The sequence below is a fragment of the Rhinolophus hipposideros genome (assembly GCF_964194185.1).
Source record: "Rhinolophus hipposideros genome assembly, chromosome: 13".
NCBI classification, from domain to species: Eukaryota; Metazoa; Chordata; class Mammalia; order Chiroptera; family Rhinolophidae; genus Rhinolophus; species Rhinolophus hipposideros.
The window spans coordinates 6,442,876-6,457,343 of NC_138059.1; the positions used below are offsets into that span (position 1 = coordinate 6,442,876).

The 14,468-nt window shown below is 40.3% G+C and overlaps 1 protein-coding gene across 25 annotated transcripts in view; it reads right to left on the reverse strand.

The window, feature by feature from the left end:
• Positions 1-635: 635 nt before the first annotated feature.
• Positions 636-14,468, reverse strand: part of PHF20L1 (PHD finger protein 20 like 1) — a 61,588-nt gene continuing 47,755 nt past the window's right edge. For 21 of the 25 annotated variants that reach the window (XM_081070036.1, XM_081070024.1, XM_081070025.1 and 18 more), the window contains 7 exons: positions 11,947-12,111; positions 9,911-10,092; positions 8,786-8,885; positions 7,291-7,486; positions 5,794-6,157; positions 4,349-4,559; positions 636-2,390 (listed from right to left, as the gene is read on the reverse strand). In XM_081070036.1, coding sequence (XP_080926162.1) covers positions 2,248-2,390; positions 4,349-4,559; positions 5,794-6,157; positions 7,291-7,486; positions 8,786-8,885; positions 9,911-10,092; positions 11,947-12,111 — 1,361 coding nt within the window. In that variant the 3' untranslated portion in view covers positions 636-2,247. The remainder of the gene's footprint in view (positions 2,391-4,348; positions 4,560-5,793; positions 6,158-7,290; positions 7,487-8,785; positions 8,886-9,910; positions 10,093-11,946; positions 12,112-14,468) is intronic. The other 4 variants (XM_081070033.1, XM_081070044.1, XM_081070034.1 and 1 more) reach the window with 1 other exon arrangement.

The following is a 14,468-nucleotide window of genomic DNA, read 5'->3' on the forward strand; positions in this document are numbered from 1 at the left end:
CAGAACAAAAATGTTAGCAATCTAATTATTAATGGAACTTCATTTTCTGGCTAACAAAGTGACCTAATTTTAATATACGACAAGAACAAATGCACATTAATTTAACCATGGTCGCCTTGGATTGAGAAGATGAGTGTTACTTGGTACAAAGGGTCTTCTGTGTATGTGACAAGAATCTAGGCTACACCGCTATTCATAGGTTAAGGAGGCCATTTGCTCCCTCTCTGAAAAGAAATGAATTCAATGTCTAGAATTTAACCACAATCTGGAAAAGGTTAGAGCTCTTATTTTAAAATACAAATGAATATAGTATCAATCTTGAAATACACACATTAGCAAATTTACTCCACACATGGAATACAGGCACTATTTACTTTAATATGCAAATTTAAGCAACTACCCCATAATATCACCTCTACTAAAGCTTTTCATTTCTCAGTAAGATCTTTGACAAGGTTAATGTATCACAAGTAAATACACATGACTGTATTCTATGTCGGTTGATCTTTGGCACATTTGTCAAGTTGGCGAATCTCAAAAGGCAAGAAAAATTTCTAATGACTATTTAGCACATACTTTTCATCATCTTTACATCAAAATATAAGGCCGCAAAAAGGCAAGCTGAAAATTTAGGATATGTGGAATAGTTTTAATAAAGTTTTACATACAGTACCTTACATATAGAACAGTGTGTTTGCAAATTTAAATAATATCTGAATGTACAGTGGCATGGATTCTTATCAAAGATAAATTCAAGTTTACTGTTTATCAGTTCTAAAATGCATTTATACAGATTGCTAGAACTGATAAACAGAACGAGGCATAAAATATTCAAGTGTTATATGTCATCAGATAGCCTCCTCTTAACAGTCTTTTTCCCCTTTTTAAAAAAGTTTCAAAACCTGTACATACATTTGTAATTTTTAAAAACAGTCTGTTAAAAGGTAACATTTCATGTTAACCACCAATTCTTATAGTCTATAGTAATAAAACTAGATATGTGTAGATATAAATATGTGTAGGTTATGTACATATGGACGTTGAGCGTCTGTTTCAAACAAGCATCCACACTTGCGCAGACCTACGCGTGGAGCACTGGGCACTGCGGACAGGACGACCTGGGCTCGAAATCCAGCAAGAGCTAACACAGCAACTTAGTTGCCTTTGGTTTCAGAATTTGTCCATTTGTGACCAAAGCTAAAAGTTTTGAGTGCGCATGTACTTTTTTTAAAAAATAAAATCCATCTTCAGAAATGAAGATTTTCCAGTATTCCACTACCAGCAGTTTAAAAATATCCACAGCCACAAATCATTTTGATAGCTTTGTCACTCCTCATCCCAGCCGAGGTTATGTACAATGTATTTTCTGAAGGCAAACACCAAGCATACTCAGGATCAAATGGTACGTTGAAGCCTGAATACTGCAATTCAACCATATATATTATACATATAGCATATGCAACATATGTTTCTGATGGACTGATGGCATTATGTAAGACTTGGGGTGGGAGACACCCACGGCATTTAAAATTCTCTTTCCAGCAATATCATCATTTGGCACACTGACCCTTCTGCCACCCATTTTGTTTTCAATGAGCTTTAATGCCTGCAATAAATTCCAATTATTTGGTGTTTATTTTTAAAATAGATTCATAATGAAGTAAAAATTCCACAATTGTTTTCCCCAGAAGTGAGACTTCTGCTGTCAGTTTTCTGATTAAGGACATTCATCATCTAAGAAACAGCTCATGATCCTATACAAGTTTAAATACCCCAGCCTTCCATGCAGCTGCAGAAACTGCAAAGACAGTTCTTATAGCAACCTTAAAGAACTTTCCAGAATGTAGTCTCCCCCTACCATTTTGTTTTTGGCCAAATGCTGGTTTATAAACGTGGATTTCCTTACTAGAAACTATATAAATACACCATATTTCTTTCTACAGGTATCTCGAGCTTTCATTCAAAAATCCTGCCAGTTGAATTCCCTTCGTCTAGATTAGATTCTATATTCGCTCATCGTTGGCATACAGCACGTTATCATTTGTAGCTTACTCACAAATTTTTCATATTAGCTTCCTTGATCAAGTTGTTCATTTTCTCTTTCAAGGTGCTCTCTTATTGATGTCACAAATCAATAAATGACCAAACATCACTAAGCTTTTGAACTATCCACTTAGCAGTCATGTGGATAATAAAAATTCCTGGACTGAGGAGAGCCACATTCTTTTCTGCAGGTTTTCACTGCTGTCATACAGAACAAAGAGTTGCTATCTGTTGTACTTTGCCCATGTCAATCAGAAGCTGTTTGATGTGGCGTTTGAGTTGGGGCAGTCTTGTGAGAGGGTCAGGTGGTTCCAACTCCCCTGTGAAATCAAGCCAGCTTTCCAGAACTAAATGAGAGAAGAGAACAAGTTTAAATGGCAAAACAATGGTATACGCATCAGGTTGGAGAAGTGACGGAGACAGAGTTCACTTCCCTCTCCCTAGGAGGCCAATATACACAAGCCATTTCTGAGAGGTTTCGCATCCCCGAGAGAGCTAATTCCCCTTGGTAACCTTAATCTGCTATTATTGTAGATAATTTTTTCATATATATATACACACTCACACACACGATACAGTGAATGTTTAAATAAAGAAAGCTTATTACAGTAAAAGACACATTGCCATTAAGCTCCCTCAAAATACTCCCCCTTGTTTCTAACACACTTATCCCATCGTTCCTGCCACTTTCTGAAGCAGTTCTGGAAGTCCTCTTTCCTGGTGTCTGTAGTTGCGCTGTCGTGGATGGCTTGATGTCCTGAATCGATTCAAAACGTTTTCTTTTCATGGTCATTTTAACTTTGGGGAAGAGCCAGAAGTCACACGGTGCCATATCCGGTGAATAGGTAGATGAGGACACACCATAATGTTTTTATTTGACAGAAATTGCTGTACCAGTAATGATGTGTGACACGAAGCGTTGTCATGTTGGAGGGTGAAAACACTCAGGAAAGAGGACTTCCAGAACTGCTTCATAAAGTGGCAAGAATGATGGGATAAGTGTGTTTGAAGTGAGGGAAAATCTTTTGAAGGTGATTAATGGCAATGTGTCTTGTACTGTAACATTTTTTTAAAATTTAAACATTCACCGTATCTTTTGATCACACCTTGTACATGTAAACTAACTTCATTTTGAATGTCTCCCTTTAGTCTCTTCTGGAATATAAACCAACAGCTTCCTGTGCCTACTCAAGATTTCTATTTTTTAGGCTTAAATTATCTCTACTTCATCTTAAATGAAACTTAGCTACTTTAACCATTTTTATTTTAAATCCAAAAGCTCATTTTTAATAAAGGAAAGGACATGACAATTTCTCAGTGTCCTTTTCAATTCTGCTATTTTATCATTACTTTTAAAAAAAAACATGCAAACACATTAGAAGTCTCGGCGGAATGCAATTAATTTGCATTCTACACTTTTTATTAATCATAGGGGATAGTGTCAAGCTGCCTTTTTTTCCTTCACACATCTACTCAAAACATTAAACTAACTCGACAGTTAGTATCAACAAATAAAAGATGCTTCTGAAATGGGTTTCCATTTCCTCATTTCTCAGGGAAAAATAAAGCAGTAGAAGCTCTAACTGAGCATAGGGCGAATGTATCCCATCCTTTTGGACATTTGAAAAAAAAGTGGGTGGGAGGGAGAATGCAATCTATGAAGTTGGGAAGAAAAAGGAGTCAGAAAGCACAGGAAATACACTGGGTTAGGAAGAGGGTAACCTAAGTTACTCTTTCCTCAACTACTATAAAATGGGGATAATATCTTCCCTGTTTACTCCTCAGGGCTCCTGTGTGATAGAGTTAAAAATATATTTTTTTAAAAACTATTTGGAAATTCGTATGCAAACGTAAGGTTTAACATACCTAACCTTATATGAGCTTTTTGTTCTTATTAATTGCACATAACAAATAGTGACCAAAGTGAAAGCAAAAATGTTTTCCCTCATATTTCAAATACGCTTAACGTCCTTATGCAGACTTTCAAAGAACACATAGTTCAACGAAACGAGTACATAGCTCCTAAGTGCTCTATACTGTGCCGGGCAAAGGGGCAGTATTTAATAAACATCCACCTTAAAGAATAATCTGACATAAACAATATTCAGTCATGTTGCCTTGAGCGGAACGGACCCCAAATGCCAGCTGATTGAAGTCCATGGAAAGGGAGCGGCAAAGCCATCAGGAGGGGCGCATATGCACTTTCCAACCCACGATTTAAAATCCTTAAATGACTTCTGCATAATCACACACACACACACTTTATACACTATAGTGGTTGTACTGTAGTTCTTTCTTAAATTACCATCAACTTCTTTTTCTATTAAGTCCATCCTGCTGGCGACTTCATTCTGCACATTCTCTATGTGCGTGAGGAGATTGAGCTGCCACTGAAGGTGTGTGTCTCCTGGGTCTTCTGTGCCTTTCTTATCATTATAAACAAATACCGTGTTCTTTTCAGCTGGCTTCTTCTCCAAAAGACCATCGGAAACAAACAAAGAGTTGGATGAAATGTACTATCACACAAAAAAAAAAAAAAAAAAAAAAAAAAATTGCAAACCTCATCACCCGCAAGGATCAGTGGAATCCAACCTGACTCTGAGTATTTTTAAAGGACGGCTAGCACATAATCAAATTACATCTGATGGCCCTTAAGAGCAGGCATGCCCACCTTGGGTCTCCACAATGCCCAGCGGCAAACTGCTATACATGGCCAAAGGCACTGAAGAAAACATGCGAAACAGAGGAAGTCACTAATTATAGCCTTCATTAGAATGTCCAGCTAATTTGGACTGACTATACCTTCAATTAACCAAAGCTGGTGAAATAAGGAGAATGAAGGCAAAAAGCAATAACGGGAAAAAAATCAAGAAAGTTGGCAAAGACCAGTATAAAGTCCAATTAACTGTAGACTGGACTTTACGGGGCAGTTAAATCAATGAGGTGAGAGAAAAGCAAAAATCTTTTAAAAAGTGAAAACTGTTTAACACACACACACACACACACACACACACACACACAACAAATGGGAACTCAGAAATAACCAATCTCATAAAAGGGATATTAATTTGACAACATAATTTACCGCAAGTTTTATAAAATACAAGCTTCCCAAATTCAGTTAAGTATTTATAGTGGTTACTTAATAAAGGAAGCCAGAAAAATAAAGAACTAATTTTAAAGGCATTGCTAATTGAAACTTAATTAAAAAAAAAAAAAGTGAAAATACAACGTGTCTAAGACAAGCCCAATGTATAGGAAATAAGTGTACAAATATTCAATGTACAACAGCTCTACGAATTCAGCTGACTAATAGGATTGATATGTATATACAAACATGCTAATATTTTGAAGAGGACTGAAGTGCCACCTTTTGTCTAAAACACACAAAAAAGACAAATTATATTAAAATGTACAGGCACCTATATGCACTTTCATGTTCTCACATAATTTTCATTTCAAATACAATGTGGCTCATATTTTTGGAGGTATCTAGCTAGGTATATTTACAAAATTGAAATTTTTGTTAGGGCACAAGTTTACTAAATTACTACAATTCTGATTTAGGAAATAATTAAACATCCAAGCGGCCAGTGTTTTCTTATAGAGGAAACAAACAACGTTTGTACCCTAACAAGGTACTCAAGAACTTGGAAAATGTGAGTGAAATCTCACAGTATGTGTTATTTTATACAATTTTCCTTTGCTGGTCTATCCCATTTTCCAAGAAAACAAATGAACGAGTCATACCTTTTCAGGCATTCCATCTTCTTTCACCATGCTTTGTAAACGGCTTTTCTCTCTCATGTGGAATCCTTGTTCTTCTTCAAAACTGCTAACATCATCATCTGAGCTCCCAGGGTCTGCAAGAGATCTGCAGTCTTGACCAAAACTTTGTGGTTTCTGGTAGCTGTGCTCACTTGTTATATAAGTTCCTTCCATTTTTAGGGGCCAACGAGGTGGTTCTTTATGGTTTTGTACATGATATTTCTTTTCTTCCAGATTAACCGTGTCTTGCACTGTTATTTTTTTCTCTACCCCAACAGTTACTTGGTCTTGGTCTTTTCGCTTCCCAGAACAAGCCCAGAGATGAAGGTCAGGATGATGTTTATTCCTTAAAACAAAATTAGAGAACAGCAATTCAGAAAAAAAAATCCAGCAACAAGTTTCATACCATAATAAATTTCAGAATACAAAATTACACAGTTAACCCTTTGTTTCTGAAATTATAAATTTGATCTTTTTGACCCCTAAGAATTCAACATCTTAGAAAATACTAAAATCCTTCACATGGTAAAAGGCACAGTAGAAAGAAAGCTGGCTTCCTAGTCCAACAGTCTGGTGTGTTGAGTCCTGCTGTGCCACTGAGGAGCTTGGACAAGTGATATAACTTCTATCTTTGACTACCCATCTGTCAAACAGGTAAGACCTACTTTTCAGGCTTATTCAAGCAATCAATAAAATGTCGTATGAAAGCACAAATTCCTGGCATGTAGCAGACAGCACCAGCAAGGGGAGGCGGCGTGGCCTGCACAGCGGTCAGGAATTACGGGGCGTGGGCACACTCTGTGCTCTAGTCAGTGTGGGAGGCCCCAGGATATGGACGGAGCAGGAGAGGACGTTTCTGGCCCAGGCAAGGGAGTCAGAATGAAGAAAATCTTGTGAGGAATCAGTGATTCATCCTGTTTTTATATAAATATGTCTTTTGTGTGTTTTTAAATAAGAATCCTAGCGAGGAATAAGAAAGTCAAGAGCATTCTGACATGTCGTTTAGGGAGGCTCAAGCCTGGTTTTTGACAGGACAGTTGTCTGGCGTGCACAGCACAGGAATGGGTGACATGACCTGCCAGCTCCCTTCAAAGTCAACCTGAAAGTAACTGAAAAATTTGCTACTGAATCTGTTTCATCTTGACAGCATTCCAGGACATAAAACACAGTGTTCACTGCAGCAAATGTACTTAATACTGTGCCAGTTATGAGCACACAAAGCAGTGGATAGGGGCTGACACTTGTTGAAATCCCAGCTGCTGTATCTACCTCCAACCATGCTTACCTATTCCTGGACTATGTGCATGAAGCAGCTATTCATTCAAACAGTTACTAATCTTTTCCGTTTGGGTAAGTTGAAATTTACTCAAATAACGATTCTGTCTTCCAGACTGCTCATCCGAACCTTCAAAAGGCCGGATGATTTGTCTGAATTAGAACTGACGTTCAGCACGACCCTCCCGGGGCACCCTCACTTACTTGAGTATGCCAATCTTCAGCTGTAGGCCGTGCAGAACTTTCGTAACACCACAGACATCCGCGAGCAGGTGATGTGTGGAAACTATCTTTTTGGCATTGAGATGAGAATAATTTTCCTTTAAAAATGACAACCCGCACATTTTCCCATTATCCAACCAATCCTTATCATAACGGTATTTTGCACTCCACCGCTGACCTGTAGATGAAATTGACACTTAAGTCACAAAGGATTCCACTTGTTCAGCTTTGTTTTCAACCGCTGCTAACATCACTTAGGAAACAAGGTGAAGCACGGTACAAAAAAACAAATTCAAAGAGCAAAGCAGCATTCTGAGGATTTCCTGCCCGCTAAGGAGAACGGACTCCACTCAGCGTGTGCTCAGTGGCAGCTGACAACTGTGAAGGGAACCTGGGTGTACTGCTTTCCACTTTCTAGGTATCTGTCATCCGTCTTCTAATAAGGCTGAGAGGTCTGGAGAGAAACTAGACAGAGGAGCTTGTTTCTCTCACTGACCTTCATTTTGAACTGGATGAAACATGAGTTCTAGTTCAGTGAGTAGGACCCCTCCCCACGTCTGAGATCTCACAGAATCCTGTATGATTCTGTCTTCGTATCAACAGTAATTCTATCCCACCATGATTAGCTGCTGCTGTGTCTGTGTCCCTACTACACTATGAGATAGTGAAAGGCATGGTTAGAGTCAATCATCTTACCTCTTACCAGTGTGGCAAACAAAAGGCAGCCAATAAATGCTGCTGAATGAATGAATGAGTGAACAAATGTAGACATTCATACAGGTCTGAATAGTTCTTCTGCTTCTTAATGTTACTTTTTTGATAGGTGGGATAATTCATCTGCCTTTTATTTGAGACTACCGAGTTATTTTCAGCCTCAGAAGCTGCAACTGTACACAGCATACAGAATAGTGCTACGCTAACAGCCTCCAGTGTGGCGGAGGGCACTGCGTGGAAAGCTCAATGAACAGGGAGTCAAAAGGCGCAGGTTTTCATCCCGGTTATGCCACATCTAGTGCTATCCACAAAGCATTCAACTTTCTGTGTCCTAGTTGCCTCGTCAGTGAAATCACGGGGTCATATGTGATAATCTGAGATCCTATCTGCTGTTAAATTAGTTGGATACACAGCACTATCAGAAACTTTTATGAAACTATGTCAGGAGGCGTGTTAAGTTCAAAATACGATTCCATTCAAATAGCCACGCATAAACCTACTGAGAAATCAGCACATAGGAGCATACTAAGCGGCTAGTGTTTCTCCATGGAAACGCCGTAACTCTGTCCTCCCAGTAAAGCAGTAATTATGTTGACAAATTTATGGTCATGTTTCTTCACCTAAGTAATTAATACGGAAAATAAAACTGGAACGGTGAACACCACTTGAAAACGTCGCTATGGAGGCCGAGTGTGCCCGACACCTTGTGGAATCCCTAGCGGGACATGCGGGCACCGGGCAGCCCCACAGCGATGGGTCTTACCAGGGGGGTCTCGGCAGACGTAGCATATGTACTGCTCTGGGATGCTGTCCTCTAGCAGACCCATGCACACGCTGTGCTGCCAGCACAGGCACTCTTCACACTGGTGGGAAACAGGAGTCGGACAGTCACCGCTCTACGCTAGGGACAGACAGACTCCCTTCCTTGCAGTGAGCTGGCTTCATCCCCTGCTCAGCCCCCAGCTCAGTTTTACTCCGTACAACAAAAGCAAGCGATGGTGGAAGATGAATTTCACTTCTGAAACACTCAACTATTCCAAGAACTGCCTTGTGTCGTGCCCACTAAAATGTGCTTTGATAAATTACTTAAATCATAAAAAAGTCATAGAACTATTTCCCTCATCTATTTCCCACTGATTCCTAGACAATTACATGCGTAAAACTCTAAAATATAGCTTTTCAAGTGCAGAAGTTTTGTTTTGTTTTGTTTTAAAGGCAAGTTTGTCGCAGTGCCTGTGACAACAGTCTCTTAAAGTACTACCTGTGTGGTGAGCCTATAAATCTGTAGTTCCCTTATCTGAGAAAAACCACTGAAAAGGGGGAGGAAAAAAGATTACTATTTTTACATTCCTGTAACTAATGTCTCCACATCTTCCAAATGTCACCACAAAATATGGGTGATACTTTCCTTTTTTCTTAAAAGATACTCTTTCTACAGGGAGAGGCTGTTTGTAATGGTTAACCCTTGCAACAAAGCTTTCCTTTAATCTTTCAGAACAGGGGAAACTTTGATGTTTCCATAGCTGCCTGTTGAAGGGTGACCATATAACATAAATTATTGTAACAACAGGGATCCCGATCAGGAAGAGAAGGGCTGCGATGGTCTACCCTTCACTGTGGACGCTCGCCCATCTTCATGGCTCCCGAAAAGAATTTCAGCTTCAAGGCCTCAAACGAAACACGCTAGCAAAGGGAGAGTGACCCTCCCATATGAAACCTGTACTTCTTTGATGAAGAGATTTCCCAGGCATCACTGCGGGTATTTTACACATGGTAAGTTGGAAAGCCCCATCCCCAACAGGACGGTTAGTAAAGAGAGAGAACAGAAGCCCGGATGCACTAAGGGAGCACCTGCAATGACTAATTCTGGGTGGTAGGGAGACCTTACCTGGATCATGAAGCCATTCTCCTCGTCCATTTCACAAATGCATCGCACGATTTCATTAAGAGCATCGTCTTCATCCTGAGATTCCTCAAAATTGGTTGAATCAAAGTCCTGATTGTACTCATCCCCGCTGAGAAGCAAACTCTCCGTTGAAGAATCGTCTAGGAATTCCACATCTGTTAAGTCTAGAATATACATAAAAGTATACTCAGCACGTTTTTCCATTTTTCTGTCTTTTCCAGAAAGAAAGGTGCTATGGGAAGTGCCTATGAGCTGTTAACTAAATATTTAGAGAGGGAGGGCAAACAAACATGACTAGATTGTTTGTCTCTGGATGAAGACACAGATGATTTTTGAAGCTTAGGTGAATTATGAATGCTTTACATCTTAACGTATACCTAGGTAAGTCAGAAAGTATCCCCTAGTCTTGGTGTTGAGAGATTATGGCTAAGGCTGATATTGACAATTTAAATCTGCATAGGTTCCAAGTGCTTTCACAAATGTTATCCCTTTTGGTCCTCACAAGAACCACAGGTTATAAAGAGAACAGGTTTCATTACTTGTGCCAGAGATGAATAGCACTTCACAGAGGGGAAAGGGCTCGCCTAGGGTCTTGTATCAATACTGCATCCTCAACAGCATTGATATCATCAACTGCCACTTAAAACAAACCAGCTGTGACAGCAGATACTTGAAATATAAGGTGTGTAACTTGCTAGAGTAAGGCAGCCAGCTAGTGGTAAGGCCAACTGCGTATGAGGACCGCCTGGCTCTGGGACCTGTGTTAGTGATTTCTCCAGTATTTCTCAATCTGGGATCATGTGTTCCCTAACAAATTTGTAAATTTCATTTTAATAAAAATCTTTTAAAAATTAGTGAAGTATATTCTAGAAATCAGATTACAAGGATGACTACTACATACAACTTGATGTAAATGCCACATTTTGGGTTTGGATTTATACATGGGAAAAGGGTGGGGTCGGGGGATATGACTTTTTCTAATCTTCCTCCTCCCAACGTTATTTTTATTTATTTATTTATTTTTTTATTAAAAAAATCTCAAAAGTGCCATGTGCTTAGTTTAGGGTGAAGGAAAGACTATGATTTTCTCCTAAGTGATTGAGAGGAGTTAGGCCTGGAAGACAGCAGGCAGTAACAGCGGAAAAGCAAACACATAACTTAGTCTCTGGGACTAGGGCACATGTGGGGCACTCAGCAGAGAGGACAGGAAGTAAGCTCCCTGGGGTTTCACATACGGTGAAGACCCCATCCCTTAGTCTTCATTCGCTGACTCTGGTTTCTATTCTGCTGGAGCTCTAGTTTCAGGCCACAGGCATCTATGTCTCGAGTGGGAAGACCCGTTTTCCTGTCACTGAGGACACAGGGCAGTGAGAGCCCTCGGCATCTCCCATTGTCAGGACAAGCTGAGAGCCCAGCTCCAGGCTCCAGCCACCACGTGGCTCCTGGCTGTGTAAGGGTGCCCAGCACCCAGCTGCACTCATATCAATCCTCTGACCACACTGCCAGACCAGCGGTTACGGAAGCATTTGTGATCAGGAATTCAAAGTGCGTTTCATTTCCAAGACTACGATAAAGATTCGGTAGAAAGAGCATTCATCTTCTTTGGAGTTAAGATGGACCTTGGTTTGAGTTTTAATTCTCACACTAACTAGCCCCAAAAGGTACTTAATGTATAAGCTTCTGCCTGTTTATCTATGCAATGTGGATAACAATATCTACTTTGTAAGTGGGTAGTGAACAATGTGAAAATATATGTAAAAACACCTACAGAAGACCAATGTATGGTAGAAACTAATAAATTCTCCATACCATCTCACCTATAATTAAGTATAAAGCCAATTTTACTTCCATAAATTCAAAAGTAGCTCACATGTCTAATGTTGACGTTTTGATGTTAGTTTATAGAATAACTTTTTGTGTGTCCTGCTTTGATAGGCCCTCAGTAAAGTATGTTTTATCCTCAGTTCCACAATTAAGAATCTTAAGACTTGTTTTAAGCATTACATGGTTACACATACTTTCACCACTAAGATCAACTGACAAAATTGCCCTTGGGTACTGATATGTTGTATTTTTCTCCGTAAACATGCTTCGCAGAGCCAGAGAACTCCCAGAAGATCGAGTTAGTGGAGAAGAGCACCTTTCCAAAAATTCTAGGGAACTGTCTTCATAGTCTGAATAGTCTGCAATATAAGACACATAAAGAAATATTAGTCAAGTGTCAGGTAGTTGAGAAGAGTCACTATACAAATACTGAGCAAGTCAAGTTTTAGGATACATGTTTTAAGATACAATCGTGCCAGCACTTCCTCTTCTCATCCATGAACAGCAAGATGATTATGTAGCTAATAGATTCGGTTTGGCAAGAACACCTGGGAAATACAGCCCAGACAGCATATAGGCAGCACAAATCTCTGTGTTCTAACTGGTACCAGTAAATTCTTGTTGAGTAGTCCAGGAGTGAAAAATGATGATTTCTACGTTTTCTCTTCATTATAATCACAGCTATGACTATAGGAAGACACACAATGACCTTTTTTTTTTTTTTTCGCAATTTGTAAAGAGGTTCTCATGATGTCTAGCATGTCAATTATTATAGTGATAATTTGATCAATAAATTATTCAGCCAAGAACCTCTGAGTGAAATTAACTGATGCTGAAAGATATCTGTCAAAGTTCTGTCCTCTGCTTGGAATGAGTCATAGAGACGGATGAGAGGGGAGAGGCCATATGCAGCTTACAGGACAGGGGTGCTGGGTGAGGGGAAAGACACCAAAGGGTAGGATTCTAGGCAGGTGGGAAGGCTCGGAAGTAGAAGAGTACCCGGCGCATTTGACAAATTATAAGACTATTGTTGGAACACGTTAAGTGAGGGAGATAAGAAATGAGGCTGGAGTGACAGGAGCCAGATCAGGTTAAAGACTTGTTTTTAAAGTTTTATCCTAAATGCAACAGAAAGTCATTCACAGTTTGGAACGGGGGGCAGGATGTGACACAAGTCCAATTGCATTTCTCAAAGCTCATTCTCGCTGTGGAATGGGGAGGAGTGCAGGGAGGCACAGGCGGAAGTGAGGAGACAGCTCAGAGGCTGCAGCTGTCGTCCAAGCAAGAGGCGCTGGCAGCGTGGACTGGGATGATGGCAGCTGAGTGACGACGTAGCGTGATCTGCAGACTGCATGTGCAGGGCTGAGATGACATCATCAAGGACAACTTTGAAGTTTCTGCTTGAGTAAGCAGGTAATGAAAATGAGGTTTTGAGATGGGGCTGAAGAGTAAATGGGAGGTGGAGAAATCAGAGGAGTGTGGGTTCAGAGGAGGACTTTTCATTGATGGGCGATCCTACACATCATCTACACCAATCTAAAACTCGGGGAGGAAAGAGGAATGAGAGATGCTAGGATTTTAAGAATAGAGAGGGAGAGATCTCTCCATTTTAACAGAGGCAGAGGAGGAGAAGATGGATATACCAGGTAAGTATGCAGATGTATGTAGAAGATGAGGAAATTTTTATCTGATGGCTTCTAGTTCAACTGAGTGTGAAGCAAAGGACAGCATGTGAGACAGTCGGGGAATAAATAAGAGGTGAGAAAGAATGGAAAGGACTGAAGAAAGACAGTGAGAAAGCACGTTTATAAGAGACTGAGAAAGCAAGTTTACAAGAGTAACAATGCTGGTGTGTACTGAGTATCCATTTGAAATTGGTGGCTGTAGTAAGTAGAATAATGGTTCCCAAAGATGCTCTTGCCCTGTGATACATGTTAGGTTGCAAGATGGCAAAGGGGAATTAAGGTTGCAGACGAAATTACGATTGCTAACCAGCTGACCTTAAAGTAGGGAGAGTGTCCTGGGTTATCTGGGTGGTCCCGAAAAGCGAAAGAGGACGGGTGGCATGAGTTGTCAGTGATGTGGAGTGAGAAAGACTTAAGCGGCCATTGCTGCCTCTGACGATGGCAGAGGGACACAAGCCAAGACATGCAGCAGCCTCAAGAAAGTGAACAACTGATATCATCTAAAACGAATCTGAAGTTGTGTTAGTTTCTTAGGGCTGCCCCAACAAATGACCACAGCATTGGTGGATTAAAACAACAGAAATTTATTCTCTCGCGGTTTGAAGGCCAGAAACCCAAACCAGGTGTCCACAGGGCCATGCCTCTCCGAGGGCTCTGGGGGCAGAGCTTTCCATGCCTCTTGGAGCTTCCGGCAGCCTGAGTCCCTTGCTGTTGGACAGCACCTCTCCCATCATGCCTGTGCAGGACTTGTCTCCCGTGTCTCAACTCTCCCTGTCTTTCCTCTTGTACCAGTCAGTCACTGGCTTTAGGGTCAAACCTAAGTCCCAGATGACCTCACTCTTAATCACACTGGCAAAGAATCTTTTTTCCCAATACAGTCACATTCACAGGTATGGGGGGGGGGGTAGGAGTTGGACACATATTTTAGGGGGATACTATTCACCTCACTGTAAGATTGTTCCTCTTTTTCTCAGTTATAAAATAATTTATGAAAGTTTAGAATAATTTGCTCCTTTTTAATGTTTGATAGA